The sequence below is a fragment of the Mercurialis annua genome, linkage group LG1-X (assembly GCF_937616625.2).
Source record: "Mercurialis annua linkage group LG1-X, ddMerAnnu1.2, whole genome shotgun sequence".
Taxonomy (NCBI): Eukaryota; Viridiplantae; Streptophyta; class Magnoliopsida; order Malpighiales; family Euphorbiaceae; genus Mercurialis; species Mercurialis annua.
In genome coordinates, this window is record NC_065570.1 from 1,246,202 (window position 1) to 1,261,606 (window position 15,405).

General features: G+C 30.6%; 4 protein-coding genes across 4 annotated transcripts; all 4 read right to left on the reverse strand.

Annotated features, from left to right (window-relative positions):
• Nucleotides 1-484: 484 nt before the first annotated feature.
• Nucleotides 485-3,964, reverse strand: LOC126665197 (CRIB domain-containing protein RIC10-like). The gene is made up of 5 exons (XM_050357923.2): nt 3,647-3,964; nt 3,202-3,363; nt 3,012-3,109; nt 2,698-2,797; nt 485-1,019 (listed from the first exon to the last, which is right to left on the reverse strand). The coding sequence occupies exons 2-5, from the start codon at nt 3,257-3,259 to the stop codon at nt 808-810; spliced, it is 468 nt and encodes a 155-aa protein (XP_050213880.1). The 5' UTR covers nt 3,260-3,363; nt 3,647-3,964; the 3' UTR covers nt 485-807.
• A 4,835-nt stretch (nt 3,965-8,799) lies between these two features.
• On the reverse strand, nt 8,800-9,833 carry LOC126678649 (nuclear transport factor 2B). Its single transcript, XM_050373547.2, has 2 exons — nt 9,480-9,833; nt 8,800-8,927 (listed from the first exon to the last, which is right to left on the reverse strand). Exons 1-2 carry the CDS (start codon nt 9,780-9,782, stop codon nt 8,853-8,855), a joined length of 378 nt encoding a protein of 125 aa, XP_050229504.1. The 5' UTR covers nt 9,783-9,833; the 3' UTR covers nt 8,800-8,852.
• Nucleotides 9,834-11,378: 1,545 nt separating this feature from the next.
• On the reverse strand, nt 11,379-12,828 carry LOC126664677 (probable dolichyl-diphosphooligosaccharide--protein glycosyltransferase subunit 3B). The gene has a single exon (XM_050357184.2). It carries the CDS (start codon nt 12,703-12,705, stop codon nt 11,662-11,664), a length of 1,044 nt encoding a protein of 347 aa, XP_050213141.1. The 5' UTR covers nt 12,706-12,828; the 3' UTR covers nt 11,379-11,661.
• A 616-nt stretch (nt 12,829-13,444) lies between these two features.
• Nucleotides 13,445-14,912, reverse strand: LOC126664678 (probable dolichyl-diphosphooligosaccharide--protein glycosyltransferase subunit 3B). The gene has a single exon (XM_050357185.2). It carries the CDS (start codon nt 14,731-14,733, stop codon nt 13,690-13,692), a length of 1,044 nt encoding a protein of 347 aa, XP_050213142.1. The 5' UTR covers nt 14,734-14,912; the 3' UTR covers nt 13,445-13,689.
• Nucleotides 14,913-15,405: the final 493 nt, after the last annotated feature.

The following is a 15,405-nucleotide window of genomic DNA, read 5'->3' on the forward strand; positions in this document are numbered from 1 at the left end:
GAAACTGTATTTGAAACCGTTTGAAACTCTATTTTTATGAAACCGTTATAAACCGTTTGAAACTCTATTATAAATTGTATTTGAAACCGTTTGAAACTGTGGAGTAAAAAAATAAATATTTATTTTTTTTAGGTACACTTATAAACTTTCAGTTTTTGAGGTAAATTTACAAATATTTTAATTTTTTAGGTATTCTCCTAATTAGCCCCCAGATTTAACTTCAAAAGCTTTAGATATTTGAAATTTCATTTTTATTTATTTTGATATGCAAGTCTTCATAACTTTTTTATAATTAAAAATTTATCTATACTGAATGTATTATTTTCTGACGATAGAATTTAAACTGTGGAAGCAATGTTATGTTCCAACTAATAAAAAATATCCTCTCAATAAATATATTAAAACAATAATAATAACTAATGAACTATAACTCAAACAGTATAAACATTGAACTTACAGTTGAAAATACGATGTGGCCCCTTAATATCCAAAATAGTTATTGAATCCAATTTCGTTTAATTTGCAAAAATTTCAACTAACACAAAGATTGAGTTTGTTACAGAATTAGAAACAACAAAAGAATACCCCCTCCTTGACTAATAGTTTTGTTTCTTCATTTTCAAATTTGCCCCCTTTAAATAACTTAATTTCTTTCCTTGCATATATAAATGAATAATTACACTCTTTCACCATTTCCTGAAGTCATGCTCAAAATCCTATACTTACATTTTCGGTTTCATGAAATCCTGAGAAATTGCAGAACGCTCTCATAGACTCGGTTTAGCTAAGAATTTTTCAAAGCTATAATCATGTTCTTACAGAAGTTCCAGACTTGTAAGATTGTGTTGAGTCATGAGGTAATTTTAATACCAGAGATGATCTCGATGAGGAAGAAAATGATGTCGATTTCTTTTTTCTCTTAGGTTTTTTGGGAATGTTAGGAGGATCATTTGACGATGTGATAAGATTATCCAATGAAGTGGTTGACATTGGTCCACTTCCACTAGAGAGATCGAAATCTGTTGCAAGAACATAAAAATAATTAATTAAAAATAGTGTTAAAATGTATTAATGGGTCATGTTCGTGTCAATCAAATTTGTTGACACGATCAAGGTTTTTATAAATACGGTCTATTTAATAATCGTGTCAATAAAAATATGACATAAAAATTAAATGCATATATGTTTCAACTCATTTAATCGAGTGGACCGGTTATGATCATAGCACAACTCATTAACTAATTTATTAGAAATGGGTTTAATATATACCGTATCAACATGATTAATTTAAGGATTAATTGTAAATTAAATCACGAACTTTAACGTAATTTGCAATTACAATATCAACTTTGAAACTTGGGAATGTCAGTCACCAGTTTTTATTGTTTGGCAAATCAGAACATCAAACTAAAAAAAAACATGAACATTATAATACATAGCCACGTGTTGTTGCATGATTGGTCGGTGTTCTAATTTTTCAAAAAATGAAAGTTGATGATTGATATTGTCAAGTTTCAAAATTCATATTGTAATTGCAAATTACAGTAAAATTTGTGATTTAATGTGCAATTAACCCTTAATTTAATTTAACTATAAATAATTTGAATATAAATAATGTTAACATGATATGTTTAATTTATTTATCTAAATTGGATTGAATCTGCACGACACAAGATAACACATTTTTAAACTGTTGTTTGAGTTGAATGAGTTCGAATGTCGAACATGACATATTTTAACACATATTTAACCTCAACTATAATCCGTTATTTTTTGAGTTAGATGAGTCATGTTCGGGTGAACCATGATCCATTTCTACACTCCTATAAAATAGGAAGAAAGTAATTTGTAATAAGGCTAAATCCATTTTAGGGCCCCTAAACTATACTGTTTTGATTCATCAGTTGCTCAATTTCTATTTGGCGTCTTCAGGTCTTTAAACTTTCGTTTTTTAGTTCATTAGGTCCTTTAGGCCTTTAAACAGATATCCATTTAAGGACTAAATGAACCAAAAAATTCAGATTTAGGGACTCAATAAAAAAACAAAAAGTTAGGGATCCAATTAATAAAATAATAAAAATTTAGAAATTTAAAATAGTGAAATTGAAGTTGAGATACCTAATGAATCAAAATCATATAGATTTGGCCTTGTAATAATTATATATGCTGAGATGGGTATCAAAATAGGAAGAAATCAAATTGTAGCAGCTTGCAAAATTTTGGTTTTACAATAAGGTCAGAAATTAGAGATTCCCTCGTGACACAAGAGCCAAAATATGTGTGTTTTGAAGCAAACAAACTCATAAATTTGTTGTTGAATAAATTAAAATTGAATTGCCTAGCAATCTGACATGCACGTCTCCATTGTTGTCTCATTATGCAATGCTCCACATGGTCTCTATGACATTCAATTCCCAATAATATTGTTACTATATATGTTCCCATTATATTTCTCTCGATCCATTAAAACAAATGTTTGTTGCTACAATACATGTAAGACTCGCATAATATTAGGGATATTGTACTATATTTTATTTTATTTTATTTTATAGTAATATATAGTTGAACCGAAATAAATTTATCAATGCGGTTTAATAATTTAATTTGGTCTGGTTTTTGAATATTCCGACATAAGGTATGCTAAAACGACTTTTTCGATTGGAGGAATAAATATAGAATATGAATAATAATGGTTACCTTGAGAGGACCATGGGGAGAAATTAGTAAGAGAATTGGAGTCTCTTGAATTAGCAAATGTTGTTGAGGAGAAATCAGGAGGTGTTTTGAATTCATTCATCTGCAAATAATAATACACAATCAAAATCAATCAAAATATATATTTAAAGATGTTATATTACTATTAGAAAATAGCAAATTACTGATGAAAAAATATTAATTTATCAACGGATTTCAGCCTTTTACCGACAAAAAGCTTATTCAGCGACGGATTTCAGTCGCTTACCAACAGAAAAATTCGTTGTTAAAAATATATGATTTAATAATAGACATACCCAACTGGGTGCAGTACCAGAATTGCCATCCCACCCAATATGTGCCACATGCTTCACATCTGTTGGAAACCCAATTTCCAATTCCCTCTCTTTAACCACTGCCACAAAATAAATCAATTTAAATCAATCAAAATCATATTTTATTTTTCATATCAAATAGAATAGTTTTTTGTTGAAAAGTTGAACTTACCAAAAATTTGAGAGATGAACTTGAAGCCTTTATATATCCCTTTAATTTTGGTAGCCATTTGGAAAAATTAAACTAATTAAAAGACAATGACCCAAACAAGGAGATCGGAAAATAAAAATAAAAAACCTAAACAAACGTTGAGTGGAGAAATGATTATTTTCCCTGCAAGAAATTGAGAAAAAATGTAGTTAGATATTAGATTGTGAACTGAAGTCCATAATATTTAACACCAGAAAGACAAAATAAAAGATATGTAGCACGGATGCACGACACATACGGACACCGCGAAACAATATTATTTTGAAATTTTTATGTAAAAAATAAAATTTTGCATCCGAAACATTTTCAAAACGGAATAGAATGAATGTCGCGTGCTGCCTAGAATATGTGTTAATATTAAGAAATTAACGTAGATAAAAAAAAGGAAAAAATGTAGAAAAGTAACCTGTAATTAAGGAAGGAGATGCAATGAAATGGGAGGTTGATTCAAGAAAGAAACAATCTCTTGTATTTTCTTCTCATCCAAACAATATTGTTGGAAGGCTCTATTTACCATGTTAATTTCTTCAGCCAGTCTTGAATTAGTATACTGTAAGCATACACATAGTATTAAAACAAGGAGAATTAATGGGGTTTAGTAGGATTAATATGTGAAAAATGATCAGAAGATTAGGAGAGTTCTGTGAAGAAGAAAGAAAAGAAGTTGGGTAGGCATGAACATGGGAAAATATATATTAGAAAAGTGTAATGAAAGTGGTTGAAATAGGATTAAGTAGGTAAATAATGTGAGAATATGGAGACTTTATTTGTGGTTCGGATCTCAGGTTCTTTTATTTTTGGAATAATTGCATCTATAATATCTAGTATATTTTTCAGATATATTTGAGTTAAATTTTTTTATTAATTTTTTGAATTAGTACTATTTTAGTATAGTGTTTTTAACTAGTTTTATCAGAATCATAATTTGGATTCATGTGATAATTACAGCTTCTATAAGATATAATTGTCCTTTTAATTAATGATAAAATAACAAAGAAAGTATTAAAAATGTTTATTTTAGAGCCTTTTTTGTGGTGCTCTATATATTAAAAGCATCTTTTAGAAAATAAGAATCGTATGTAAATAAAATTTTAATTTAATTATAACAATTTATTAAATTTATAATTTTATATTGACTTAATAAATATTAATAAAAAGAATTTAATTACTTTTACTTATTATTATTTGTTGACAAATAAAAAACAATATTATTTTAAAAAAATCTATATATTTTGAAAAAGTGATGTCGTTTTTAAGTGGCTTTCTATGATTACACTATTTGTTTACAAAAGTAAAAATTACTTTGAATGAATACTTATTATTTTTATCTAATGATTAAATGAAAAAATATACTATTTAAATTGAAATAATTGTAGAATTCGTTTATTTCTATTTTTTTAATTATCCAGATATGAAGGGAAAAGGAGAAAAATCAATGAATATAGAGGGAAATTAAGTTAAAAAAAAAAGAGAAATAAAATAATGCTATATAATATATATAAAAAGCCAAAATAAAGTAGTAAAAATCAAAAAGTATGTTCGATTTAAATTAAAACTTTTATTTTTTATATTTGAACTGTTTTTTATTTTATAAAATATGATATTTGAAATAAAAAAATATCAATAGAGATTCTTTTAGTCATTTAACTTATGAACAAGAATAATTGATTAAAAAATATACTAAATAATTTCTAGTTATTTAAATTACCATAAAAATAGCCTAGATATTAAATTGATAGAGACAAAGGAGTTTAGATATAATAGGTATAATTATTTATTTTCTATTAAAGAAATTGAAAAATTAATCATCCACCTCTCCTAAAAGATGGGATATAAAGAAGATTAGATTGAGTTTGAGAGTAGAGAGAGACAAGAGATTAATTATTTATGTCGCTGCAATGTTTGTAGAGTTGGCTGTATTTGACTTGCGGTTGCTTGATTTTTTTTTTTCCGAAGGTTGCTCGAGTTGAGTATCCACCAACCAATAAACTCTCTATAATCTATAATATCAAAAATTAATTTAATAGTTAGATTAATTAATTTCAAATTCTGAAAATAAAAATATACTTAACATAATTGAAATTTACTATAAATTTTAATACACCAATAAAAAGTTAATAAATTGTTTATGAAATCTAAAAAATTAACGTTGTTAAAATGTCAAATATTTTTGATTTTTTATAAATTTATCTCAAATTTATAATAGCATCATAATTTTATTCATATTTTTTAAAAATTAGATTAATACAATACTCATTTATATATATATATATATATATATATATATATATATATATATATATATATATATTGAGCTTCAATATTTTTCAATGATTTTACTGTTGTATCTAATTATTTTAGATTATTAATTAAAAAAATGCAATTCTGAATTACAAACTTTAAATTTTCCGAAATTTTAAATAAAAATTAAAAAGTTTTTTTTTTTAACACCAGCAAACCAATCTAAAAGTATATTGAACTTTTAGAATTTTGCTATGTAACAAACTAACAATACTAAAAAGAAATCCACTATTTAGAATATTCATTTTTTAAAGTAGACAATCAACCACAAAGAGTTTTTATTTCAGAACAATTAACAAATGAACAATAATTTTAAACAAAACTCTAATTTTTTTTTTATCTATTTTTGCCCTAAACTATGTAACTGAAGCTCGTGAAATTTCATCTTAAGGAATGTAAACATTAAGTGCCTGACCTGATAATGTTAGTTATGAAATGTTCATAACATTTCATAACTGTCAAATATATTTTGTTGATATTTCGTGCCACCCACATGAAGAAATTTTCATACATTATTTTATTAAATTTGATGTACTTGTAGCTATTTTTGAGATTCTGATTTGATTAATTGTATGCTTCTGCCCTTTCATTCGGGTGTATGAGTATATATTGTCAACCTCTATTAATTTATTAATTATATAAATTAAAATTCCACTTGTAATGGTCTCATATTACTGAAAATTGTATGCTTCTCTGGCAAAATCTGCCAAATTGATGACATTTGTACAAATATTTGCAATGGTTGGAGCCACGATTTTGTAGAAGATGTTTCTTTCAAGGAAGCAAAATCTTTATAATTAAGTTAAGTAACCATTTAAAATTAAGACTACTCACCTTAATACCATGTTTATCTTTTCTTTTTATGGTAATTAAATCAAGATCTTGATTTTTTTTTTTTTTGCTTTTTTTGTTAAATTTTCCATTTTCCCACTTATTTATTATATTTTTGGTATGATTTTGGTTTATAGGATGTGGTTAGAGTATTAATGATTAGATCTAAGCATCTTATGTTATGATATCAACAAAAGTAATTTAATCAAAGTATAATGTTAATATTGACTCAGATTATCTATATATTTATCCTTTTAGTAATTCTAATTAATTTTATTAATCATTATTTAATTTGAAATTTGTATTTTGATTATAACTAAGTTTGTCCAATAAAAGACACATATTGAATAGTTGTCTACTTGTCTAAGTGTCGTCCACCTAATTATATCAAGAAATCAATATCACATAAGTAAAGTTATACTCAATTAATTTAATGGAACAATAAACTTGGGTACAATTGATTTTTTTAATAAGATCATAATTAATAAATTTTGAGTTTGAAATTGGCATAATTTAGAGAAAAAATATTGAGGCCTAGTATAGCTGGAAGAATATAAAACTAATGAAATAATATATTTGTTGCAACAAATAAGAAGTCAATGATGATTTAGTAATATAAAGTGAGAATTGCATACATCATCACATGAAAAATAAAAATTAAATTGAACGACTAAAAGAAAATATAATATTAAATTTTAGCAACTACTCAGAAATTAAGTCATGAGTGTCATAGAATATATTGCAATGATTATTAGATAACATTTGCATCAATTACAATTTCCTAATTCTAATTACCCCTCAATATATATAGATGTACAAAAAAAAATTCCTTTCTCAATTTAAAAGTAGAAAAGAGAAATATATTAATTAAAATGTATAGCCAGCATTTAAAAAACCAAATTTTTAAATATTTGTAATTTTAAACAAATATTTTTATATTATTTTACAATTTTAATAAATAATTTCTTTTGTCAGCCATAGTCATCTATATTCAACTGCATCACCACGGTCCTTGAAAACTCCTTTCATTGCCGGCTGGAATAGAATTTGAAAGATCGCTTAACAGCCTCAAGATCCGAACTAGCTATCATATCACAGTTTTAGAACGAGGCATCCAAGTTTTCATTATGGGCGGACCTATTTTTCAAGTATAAAATTTTGTCTTAATAAAGTTGTCCACTTCGCCTTTATCACACAGTTTAAGAAAACATAATTATTGTTATGAAACTTATAAATTTTTTTCTATTTTTTTTGTTATACTCTTATTTAATGTAGGGTCCACTTTCAATTTACTTTATTAGAGGAATTTAAATAGAGATAAAATAGGAAGATTGGTTTTGAAAATTGTTACTTTTTGAAAGTGGACAAGAATTTTGGGGGAAAAGAATTTCAAGTGGACAACTCTATTAGGACGGAGGGAGTATATGAATCAAATGATTTAATTATTTTTAAAATCCAAAATAAAATTGAACCAAAAATATATGATAATTTTATATTATATTAAATTTTTATATATTTTAAAATATTACGAGCTTATTAAAAACTGTGTATCAAATATGGAAAACGTATTTGAATCTTTTTTTCATTCCAATTTCTTTTTTAAATGGATACAATTGACTGAAATTGACAAATATGTAAAATTAATAATGTAAAAGTCTCAAATATATCCAAGTTAATTTTAAATATTCAATTGATCATAATTAGGAAGGATTTAGCCATTGGCTTTATTTGTCCAGTTTTGTGTTAGTTTTCAAATTAAGTAGATCATCTAATAAGATGGATTAAAAATTTATTAATTATTAAAATTGTTAATTTATTAAATATTACATAAAACATAATATTAAAATTGGTTTTCTAATATTTCATTAATTATTAAAATTATTAATTTATTAAATATTACTCCCTCCGTCCCGTTTAAGAAGTCCCATATTCCATTTTTGAATGTCCCATTTAAAAAGTCCCATTACTATTTTTAGAATATTTTTCCATTGAATACCCTATTTTACCCTTATTTTAGTCATCTTGAAAGAGTTCTATGAAAAATTCCACTATCATTAATAGAGGCAAAACATGAAAAAACATGAAAAGACAAGAATAATTAATGTTTTCTTAATCTGTGTGTAAAGTCAAATGGGACTTCTAAAATGGGACGGAGGGAGTACTTATTAGACAGACGATTGTATTAGAGTTAATTGACAGAAAGAATTTTAATGTCATTTAATTACATTGGAATCCAACCAAAAAGATCATTTCTTGTCTAGTAATGATCCTGCAATAACTTGATAACAAAGATATGCCAAAAGCTCATCAATAATACACAGTTTTTAGTTGCTTTTGGTCAATTTATTTTTCTTTTTAACCATTTTCTATAGTATTTCAGCACAACAATGTAAGCAAATACATATCTGAGGTTGAAAAAGAATACAATTCAGGGAAATATAATATTTATTCATCAAATTAATAACGTCATAATGAATAAATTAGCCATAATTGAGGCGAAAAATATCATTGTGCACAAACAGTCCTCCTTGTAGCGCAGGAATCAAATGAAACATCTGCAACAATAACAACATTACAATCATTTTCCACTATATCTTAATGCCACCTCATGCAATAAAAAGGGAGTAAGAAAAAAATTAAAAAAAATCCAACACAAAACAATTAAAGTTGCTACGAAAAATAAGTGAATAAAATAGTTTTTAAGATGTGATAAATTCAGCCGGATAAATATCTAAGAACATGGTATATTTAGATTTATGATATTAAATAGAAGAGGATTAAAATAAAACAAATGTGAAAAATATAAAAATAAATATTGAAGTTTTGGAGAAATTTGATGAAAATGTTATATTTTGGATAATTTGATCTCTTGACTGAAGTTTAGAAGCCAGATGACCATTTCTCCAATAGTTTTGATCCATGACGCTCCCAAATAAATGATAAAAGGTGCAAATTAATAATAATAAGAAAAAAAAAGCAAAATCTGAGTATGTAGGTGATCTAAGTAATAAATTTCAAGGACTTAAATTTATATTCTCCCGTAAATTAAAATTTCACTGGATACCATCTTCTGTTCATACACGTAAGGAGAGGGTTGAGCATATAACCTGACTAAATCTTAAAGGATGATCCTCTCCGCCCAATTGGAGGCTGCCGCTGACAAAGATTAGTATGCCACCAGTAAAAGACGACGGCTGTGTATCAATGGTGCTAACGACATGCTTGCATTGTTCAAACGGCAAGTTGTTTAGCTTACCGGATATATCATCGACCCCTAATATCTTCTGACCTTCAAAAGTAAGCATCGAGCTAGGCTGATAAAGCCCGGCAAGAGAAGAACGGTCGTTATCAAAGAGATGATAGTAATGGTTCACAAACGCGCTACCGATTGTTTCGACCTGTTCTTCCATATTGTCTTCTTAGTTCAGTATTCAAGTTCTCTCCTTCTCCACCACCAGCCCATGGTATTATATAGAACCTTACTTTTACAAAAGCATGACCATCATATCCTTGTACTATAAGGATATAGAAGTTGTTCAATTAAAAAGGGAAAGGGCAGTAGTGTAAAAGAAATTGAGAATCAGAACTGCTGTATTACAACGCAAAGTTGAGTTAAAGATGTTAGAAAAACAAAAAGGGATTGTTGGTGTCAGGCTTGAAGGTATCAATCAGATTTTACATCTATGGTGCTTTTTTGGCCGTCCACGTTAACTTTCTGAGTCAGATTTTTGTAAATTGTCAAGTATTTCTAACTTGGCCGAAGCCGAAAGCATGGAATATATGCTAAAATTTGATGCTATACTGTACTTATTTCCTTCCGAAGAAGGTATGCGATGACTCCTCTTGTGTTAATAATCTATTAAATAACCATTGTCCTGACTTGCAAGTTTTCAGAATTTTATGGGGCGAGATGTACGAGGAATTCGCAACAATGTACGAGGCTAACTAAAAGTCTCGAGTTGTCAGCAACATCTATAAGATAGAACAAGTTCAGCCTCACCAGGTATTTAGTGAGTGTTCTGGATGGGCATTACGCTCTAATTTCATACAATTTGATTTGCAATACCATAACCTAACATGTTATAAGAAATAAGAAAAGCTTATAGCAAAAGACCTTTTTGCCATAAAGGCATTACCGTAAGAGGCTTTACGCATCCATAAACTCTCTAATGTATAATAATCATTTCACTTCAGGTCTCGATCGTGGTCATATACTTATATGATGGAAGGGTGTCAATCAAGCTTCCTACTGGTGACAATTTCTCTATCACTAAGTTTACATAAGAGGGCAGGTTTACTAGAAGATAACAGAATCAGTACAAAAGATGAAATAAAATTCAAAACGGGACAATAAGGACCAAAAACACAGATTTTGAGTAAGGCATCGTCGAGTAATTGACATATGGGAAATTCATGATAAATTAATCTAATTCTTCTACCAAATCATATCCTAGATCAACAGGTAGCCGCATAAAGTGAGCCAAAGTTAGGAACAAAATGCATTTGATGATTACCAACAATGGACTTTCATCTATTAGATATCCGATAGGTTCCAACACAGTATTATACTTTCCCTACATAAGAGCTAGAAAGCATGGCTAGATTCTGGAATAATATACTCCAATGAACATCTTATAAATTTAAGACTTATTATATCATGTTCCCAATCCAATGAAACCCCAAATTTTACCATGGCATTCCGGCTTTAATCAACATTCCCATAACTATTTTACAGTTAAAAGTAAATCTACCAAGTGTAACTAATCCTTGCACAGTTTCATTGTCTGATCTGCATCCCTGCATTTCAGTCCCCAAAGTGTGACAGACAAAGTAATTCTTATGGTAAGTAACCGGTACAGGATAGAAAATGTCCAGTGTCGGCCACTGCCAACTTAACAACTCTAGGAGGAATTCAAAGAACCAGATTCATAAGTGCCTAAAAACTTTCTCCATGCATTCACAAAACAACATGCACGAAGTAGCTACTAGTAGGAGGAAACCATTCATAAAATCCGTAAGCATGCAAACGACTTCTTCATGCTATCAATTTAGTAATGTTAAAGTTCACTACTATCAAATCATCAGAAAACTAAGCATATTTCACATTTCCAGCTAAAACACAAAATGCTTCAAATGTAAGCATTTGTTTAGCAGAAAACATACTGAACCTGAAATACAGCTATGCTAAACAAAAGTTTAACAATAAAACAACAAAGTCTTACACCAATAAAGTTTCACTAAAGCAAAAATGTCACCTCTTTCACTTCATGAAAATCACCCATCCTCGCCTCACTTCCAACTCGAAGGCCAGAAAGTATGAACTCCATAACCAGTCTTCCAATTATCCAAGAAAATAACCTTATTAACCGCCCAAAATGAAACCACAAGCGAAACGACCATAACCAATCTCTGAACAGTCACATTCTTAGCCAAAACAAGCACATGAGTCATAAACGCCAACAACAACCCAACAACGGTATACAAAAATCCAACAGCAAACCCTTCCGCTCCAAGCTGCATACCCGACCCTTGATAAAAGAAAACCAACTTATTCGGATCATTCCTATCCGCCAAAAACATCGGCATTTTCCGAATAATATTATGCATAGCACCCGAAACACTAAAGAAATACACAAACACAGCGCCACACAACCAAATTCTCCAATCATGAAGCAATGTCTGACCAGTCAACAACTTCTTGATCATAAACGGAGTCCAAATCAACAACACAAGAATCAAAAAAGCTAACTGATTCTTCGAAATAGGCGGCGGCCGATGAATCGGGCCGACGCTCAATTTCGCTTTCGACTGGATAAAATCCGACATGGATTCCGCCATCCGCGAAAAATCCCCCTGATCCATAGCTTCGGAATCTTTAGGGTTTTTGACATTAGGGTTAATTAAACGGATATGAGGCAGTGAGTTAACGCCGAATAAATTAAACGAAGACTGCGATTCTTTAAATTCAATGTCGCAGAAGAATAGTTTACCGTAACCCGCGGCGGATTTGTCGGGATTGTTCGTGATGAATGACGTGGCGAGAATTGAAAATTCTTGGTAGAGGTCAGTGAGGTGGAGCTCGGCTTTGTCGTGGAGCTGCTTGGCGTCGAAGAACACGAGGAGGGAGTATGGTCGGGGGGTTTTGGTTGAGGTTATGAAACGGGAGATTGTGTGGTCGTTTAGGTGGATTACTCCTGAGCTGGACTGTGATTGGAGGGTTAGGAGTTCGTTTACGAGCTCTTCCGGGTCGGATATTGAGGTTGAGAGGGAGATGAGGAGGGTAATGAGAGTTGTTAAGAGGATGGATCGGGTCGGGTTTGATGAGATCGCCATTGTTAGTGGTTGCTAGTTTCAGGAGGAGGAGGGCGTGAACTATGAAGTCGTTAGAAATTGAAGACTTTTTGAGTTTCTTGAGTTTTCGTGGTGTAACCAATTACAAATTGACATGTAAGCACTGCATTGAGTACTATTTGATGCAATCAGTCAAAACGACAGAGTTTTACTAGCAGCATGGGCATTTGTGGAGAAATATTGAAGTTTGCGAAATCTGACACATCAGCAAAGTTAAAATATCCATAATACCTTAAAAAGTTAAAACATACAAAATACCCCTAGAACTATTAAAATTTTAATTAAAAACACTGAAAAAACCCAAAAATGTAGTCAATTAGCTATCCTCAAATGGAGTGATTAGTAGTAGAAAGTTAGCAAAGTTAAAATATCCAAAATACCTTAAAAAGTTAAAACATACAAAATACCCCTAGAACTATTAAAATTTTAATTAAAAAAACTGAAAAAACCCAAAAACGTAGTCAATTAGCTATCCACAAATCGAGTGATTAGTAGTAGAAAGTTTAAATCGAAACGCAACGCCGTCAATTTTTTTTTTCAAATGACAGCCGCAAAACAAAAACAGCATTAGGGATATTTAAGTCCATAAGTGCCGTAAATGAGCGCCTAAAATCCAGGAATTTACTAATCGTTTTTGAAAGTCAGGAGATTTACTGATAGGTTTGCTAAAATTCAGAGTTTATGGAGGATTATTAGCCTCTTTTCGGTAAATAAGAGGATATGTGAACAATGTGGCACATGTTTTGAGTAGACTCTTGTTCTATGTGGAATCTGTAGTAATTGTTTGATCATTTTCATGTATTCTTTACAAATGCCTCTATGTTTAGCAGAAAACATAACGAACTTGAAGTCCAGCTATGCTAAACAAACGTTCAACATTAAAACAACAAAATCTTGCACCAAAAATGTTTTACTAAAGCAAAAATTGTCACCTCTTTTACTTCATGAATATCACCCATCATCGTCTCAGTTCCAACTCGAAGGCCAAAAAGTATGAACGCCATAGCCAGTCTTCCAATTATCCAAGAAAATAACCTCATTAACAGCCCAAAACGAAAACACAAGCGAAACAACCATAACCAATCTCTGAACAGTCACATTCTTAGCCAAAACAAGCACATGAGTCATAAACGCCAATAACAACCCAACAACGGTATACAAAAACCCGATAGCAAACCCTTCCGCTCCAAGCTGCATCCCCGAGCCTTGATAAAAGAAAATCAACTTATTCGGATCATTCCTATCCCCCAAAAACATCGGCATTTTCCGAATAATATTAAACATAGCACCCGAAACACTAAAAAAGTACACAAACACAGCGCCACACAACCAAATTTTCCAATCCTGAAGCAATGTCTGACCAGTCGACAACTTCTTAATCATAAACGGAATCCAAATCAACAACACAACAATCAGAAAAGCATACTGATTCTTCGAAATAGGCGGCGGCCGATGTATCGGGCCGACGCTCAATTTCGCCCTCGACAGGATAAAATCCGAAATGGATTCCGCCATCCTGGAGAGATCTCCCTGATCCATAGCTTCAGAATCTTTAGGATTTTTAACATTAGGATTAACTAAACGGAGAAGGGGCAGTGAATCAACGCCGAATAAAATAAACGAAGATTGCGAATCTTTAAATTCAATGTCGCAGAAGAATAATTTACCGTACGATGCGGATGAGTTGTCAGGATGGTTCGTGATGAATGACGTGGCGAGAATTTTAAATTCATAGTAGAGTTCGGCGAGGTGGAGCTCGGCTTTGTCGTGGTGCTCCTTGGCGTCGAAGAATACGAGGAGGGAGTATGGTCGGGGGGTTTTTGTTGAGACTATAAAACGGGAGACTGTTTGGTCGTTTAGGTGGATTATTCCGGCGGTGGACTGTGATTGGAGGGTTAGGAGTTCGGTTAGGAGCTTTTCCGGGTCGGATACTGAGGTTGAGAGGGAGATGATGAGGGAAATGAGGGTGGTTAGGAGGATGAGACGGGTCGGGTTTGGAGAAATCGCCATTGTTGGTGGTTGTTAGTTTCAGGAGGAGGTGGTTATGAAGTCGTTGGAACCAATGGAAAATTGACATGTAAGCACTGCATTTTAGTACTTCTTTGATGCTATTAGACCAAAACGACGGAGTTTTAGTTACAGTATGTTGAATTTTTCTTGCATAGAATAGATGTCAATTGATCTATGAAACTAGTGTTTTGTAGCAAATTGGTTTTGGTTTTAACTGTTTATTACTACACTTGTGGATAGCTAATTGACTACAATATTTATTCATATGTTTAAGATAATTCAATAAATACAATACAATCTACTTTTCAAATTTTTAATGTACTAAATATTTTACAATTATTTAAAAATGAGGGAGCGGGTATCCCCTTCTCCGGCAAAATGGCTAAAGATAGATGTTGACGTAATGGTGTTTCACGAGAAGCATGAAATGGGGGGTTGCGTATGCAGTTAGAAATGATCAAGCCATGCTAATTCAAGATAGAACATCAACGTACACCAAGTCCTATTCACCTGGAAGTGCCAACATTATGGCATTCCGAGAAACTTTAAACTGGTTAAAGTGTAGCACGATCATAGTAATTGAATTCGATGTTTTGGAAGTTGTATCTGATATTAGACAGCCTCTTGAGTCTGGTATCGACATCTTCATTGATAATTGTATTTTGCTATCTA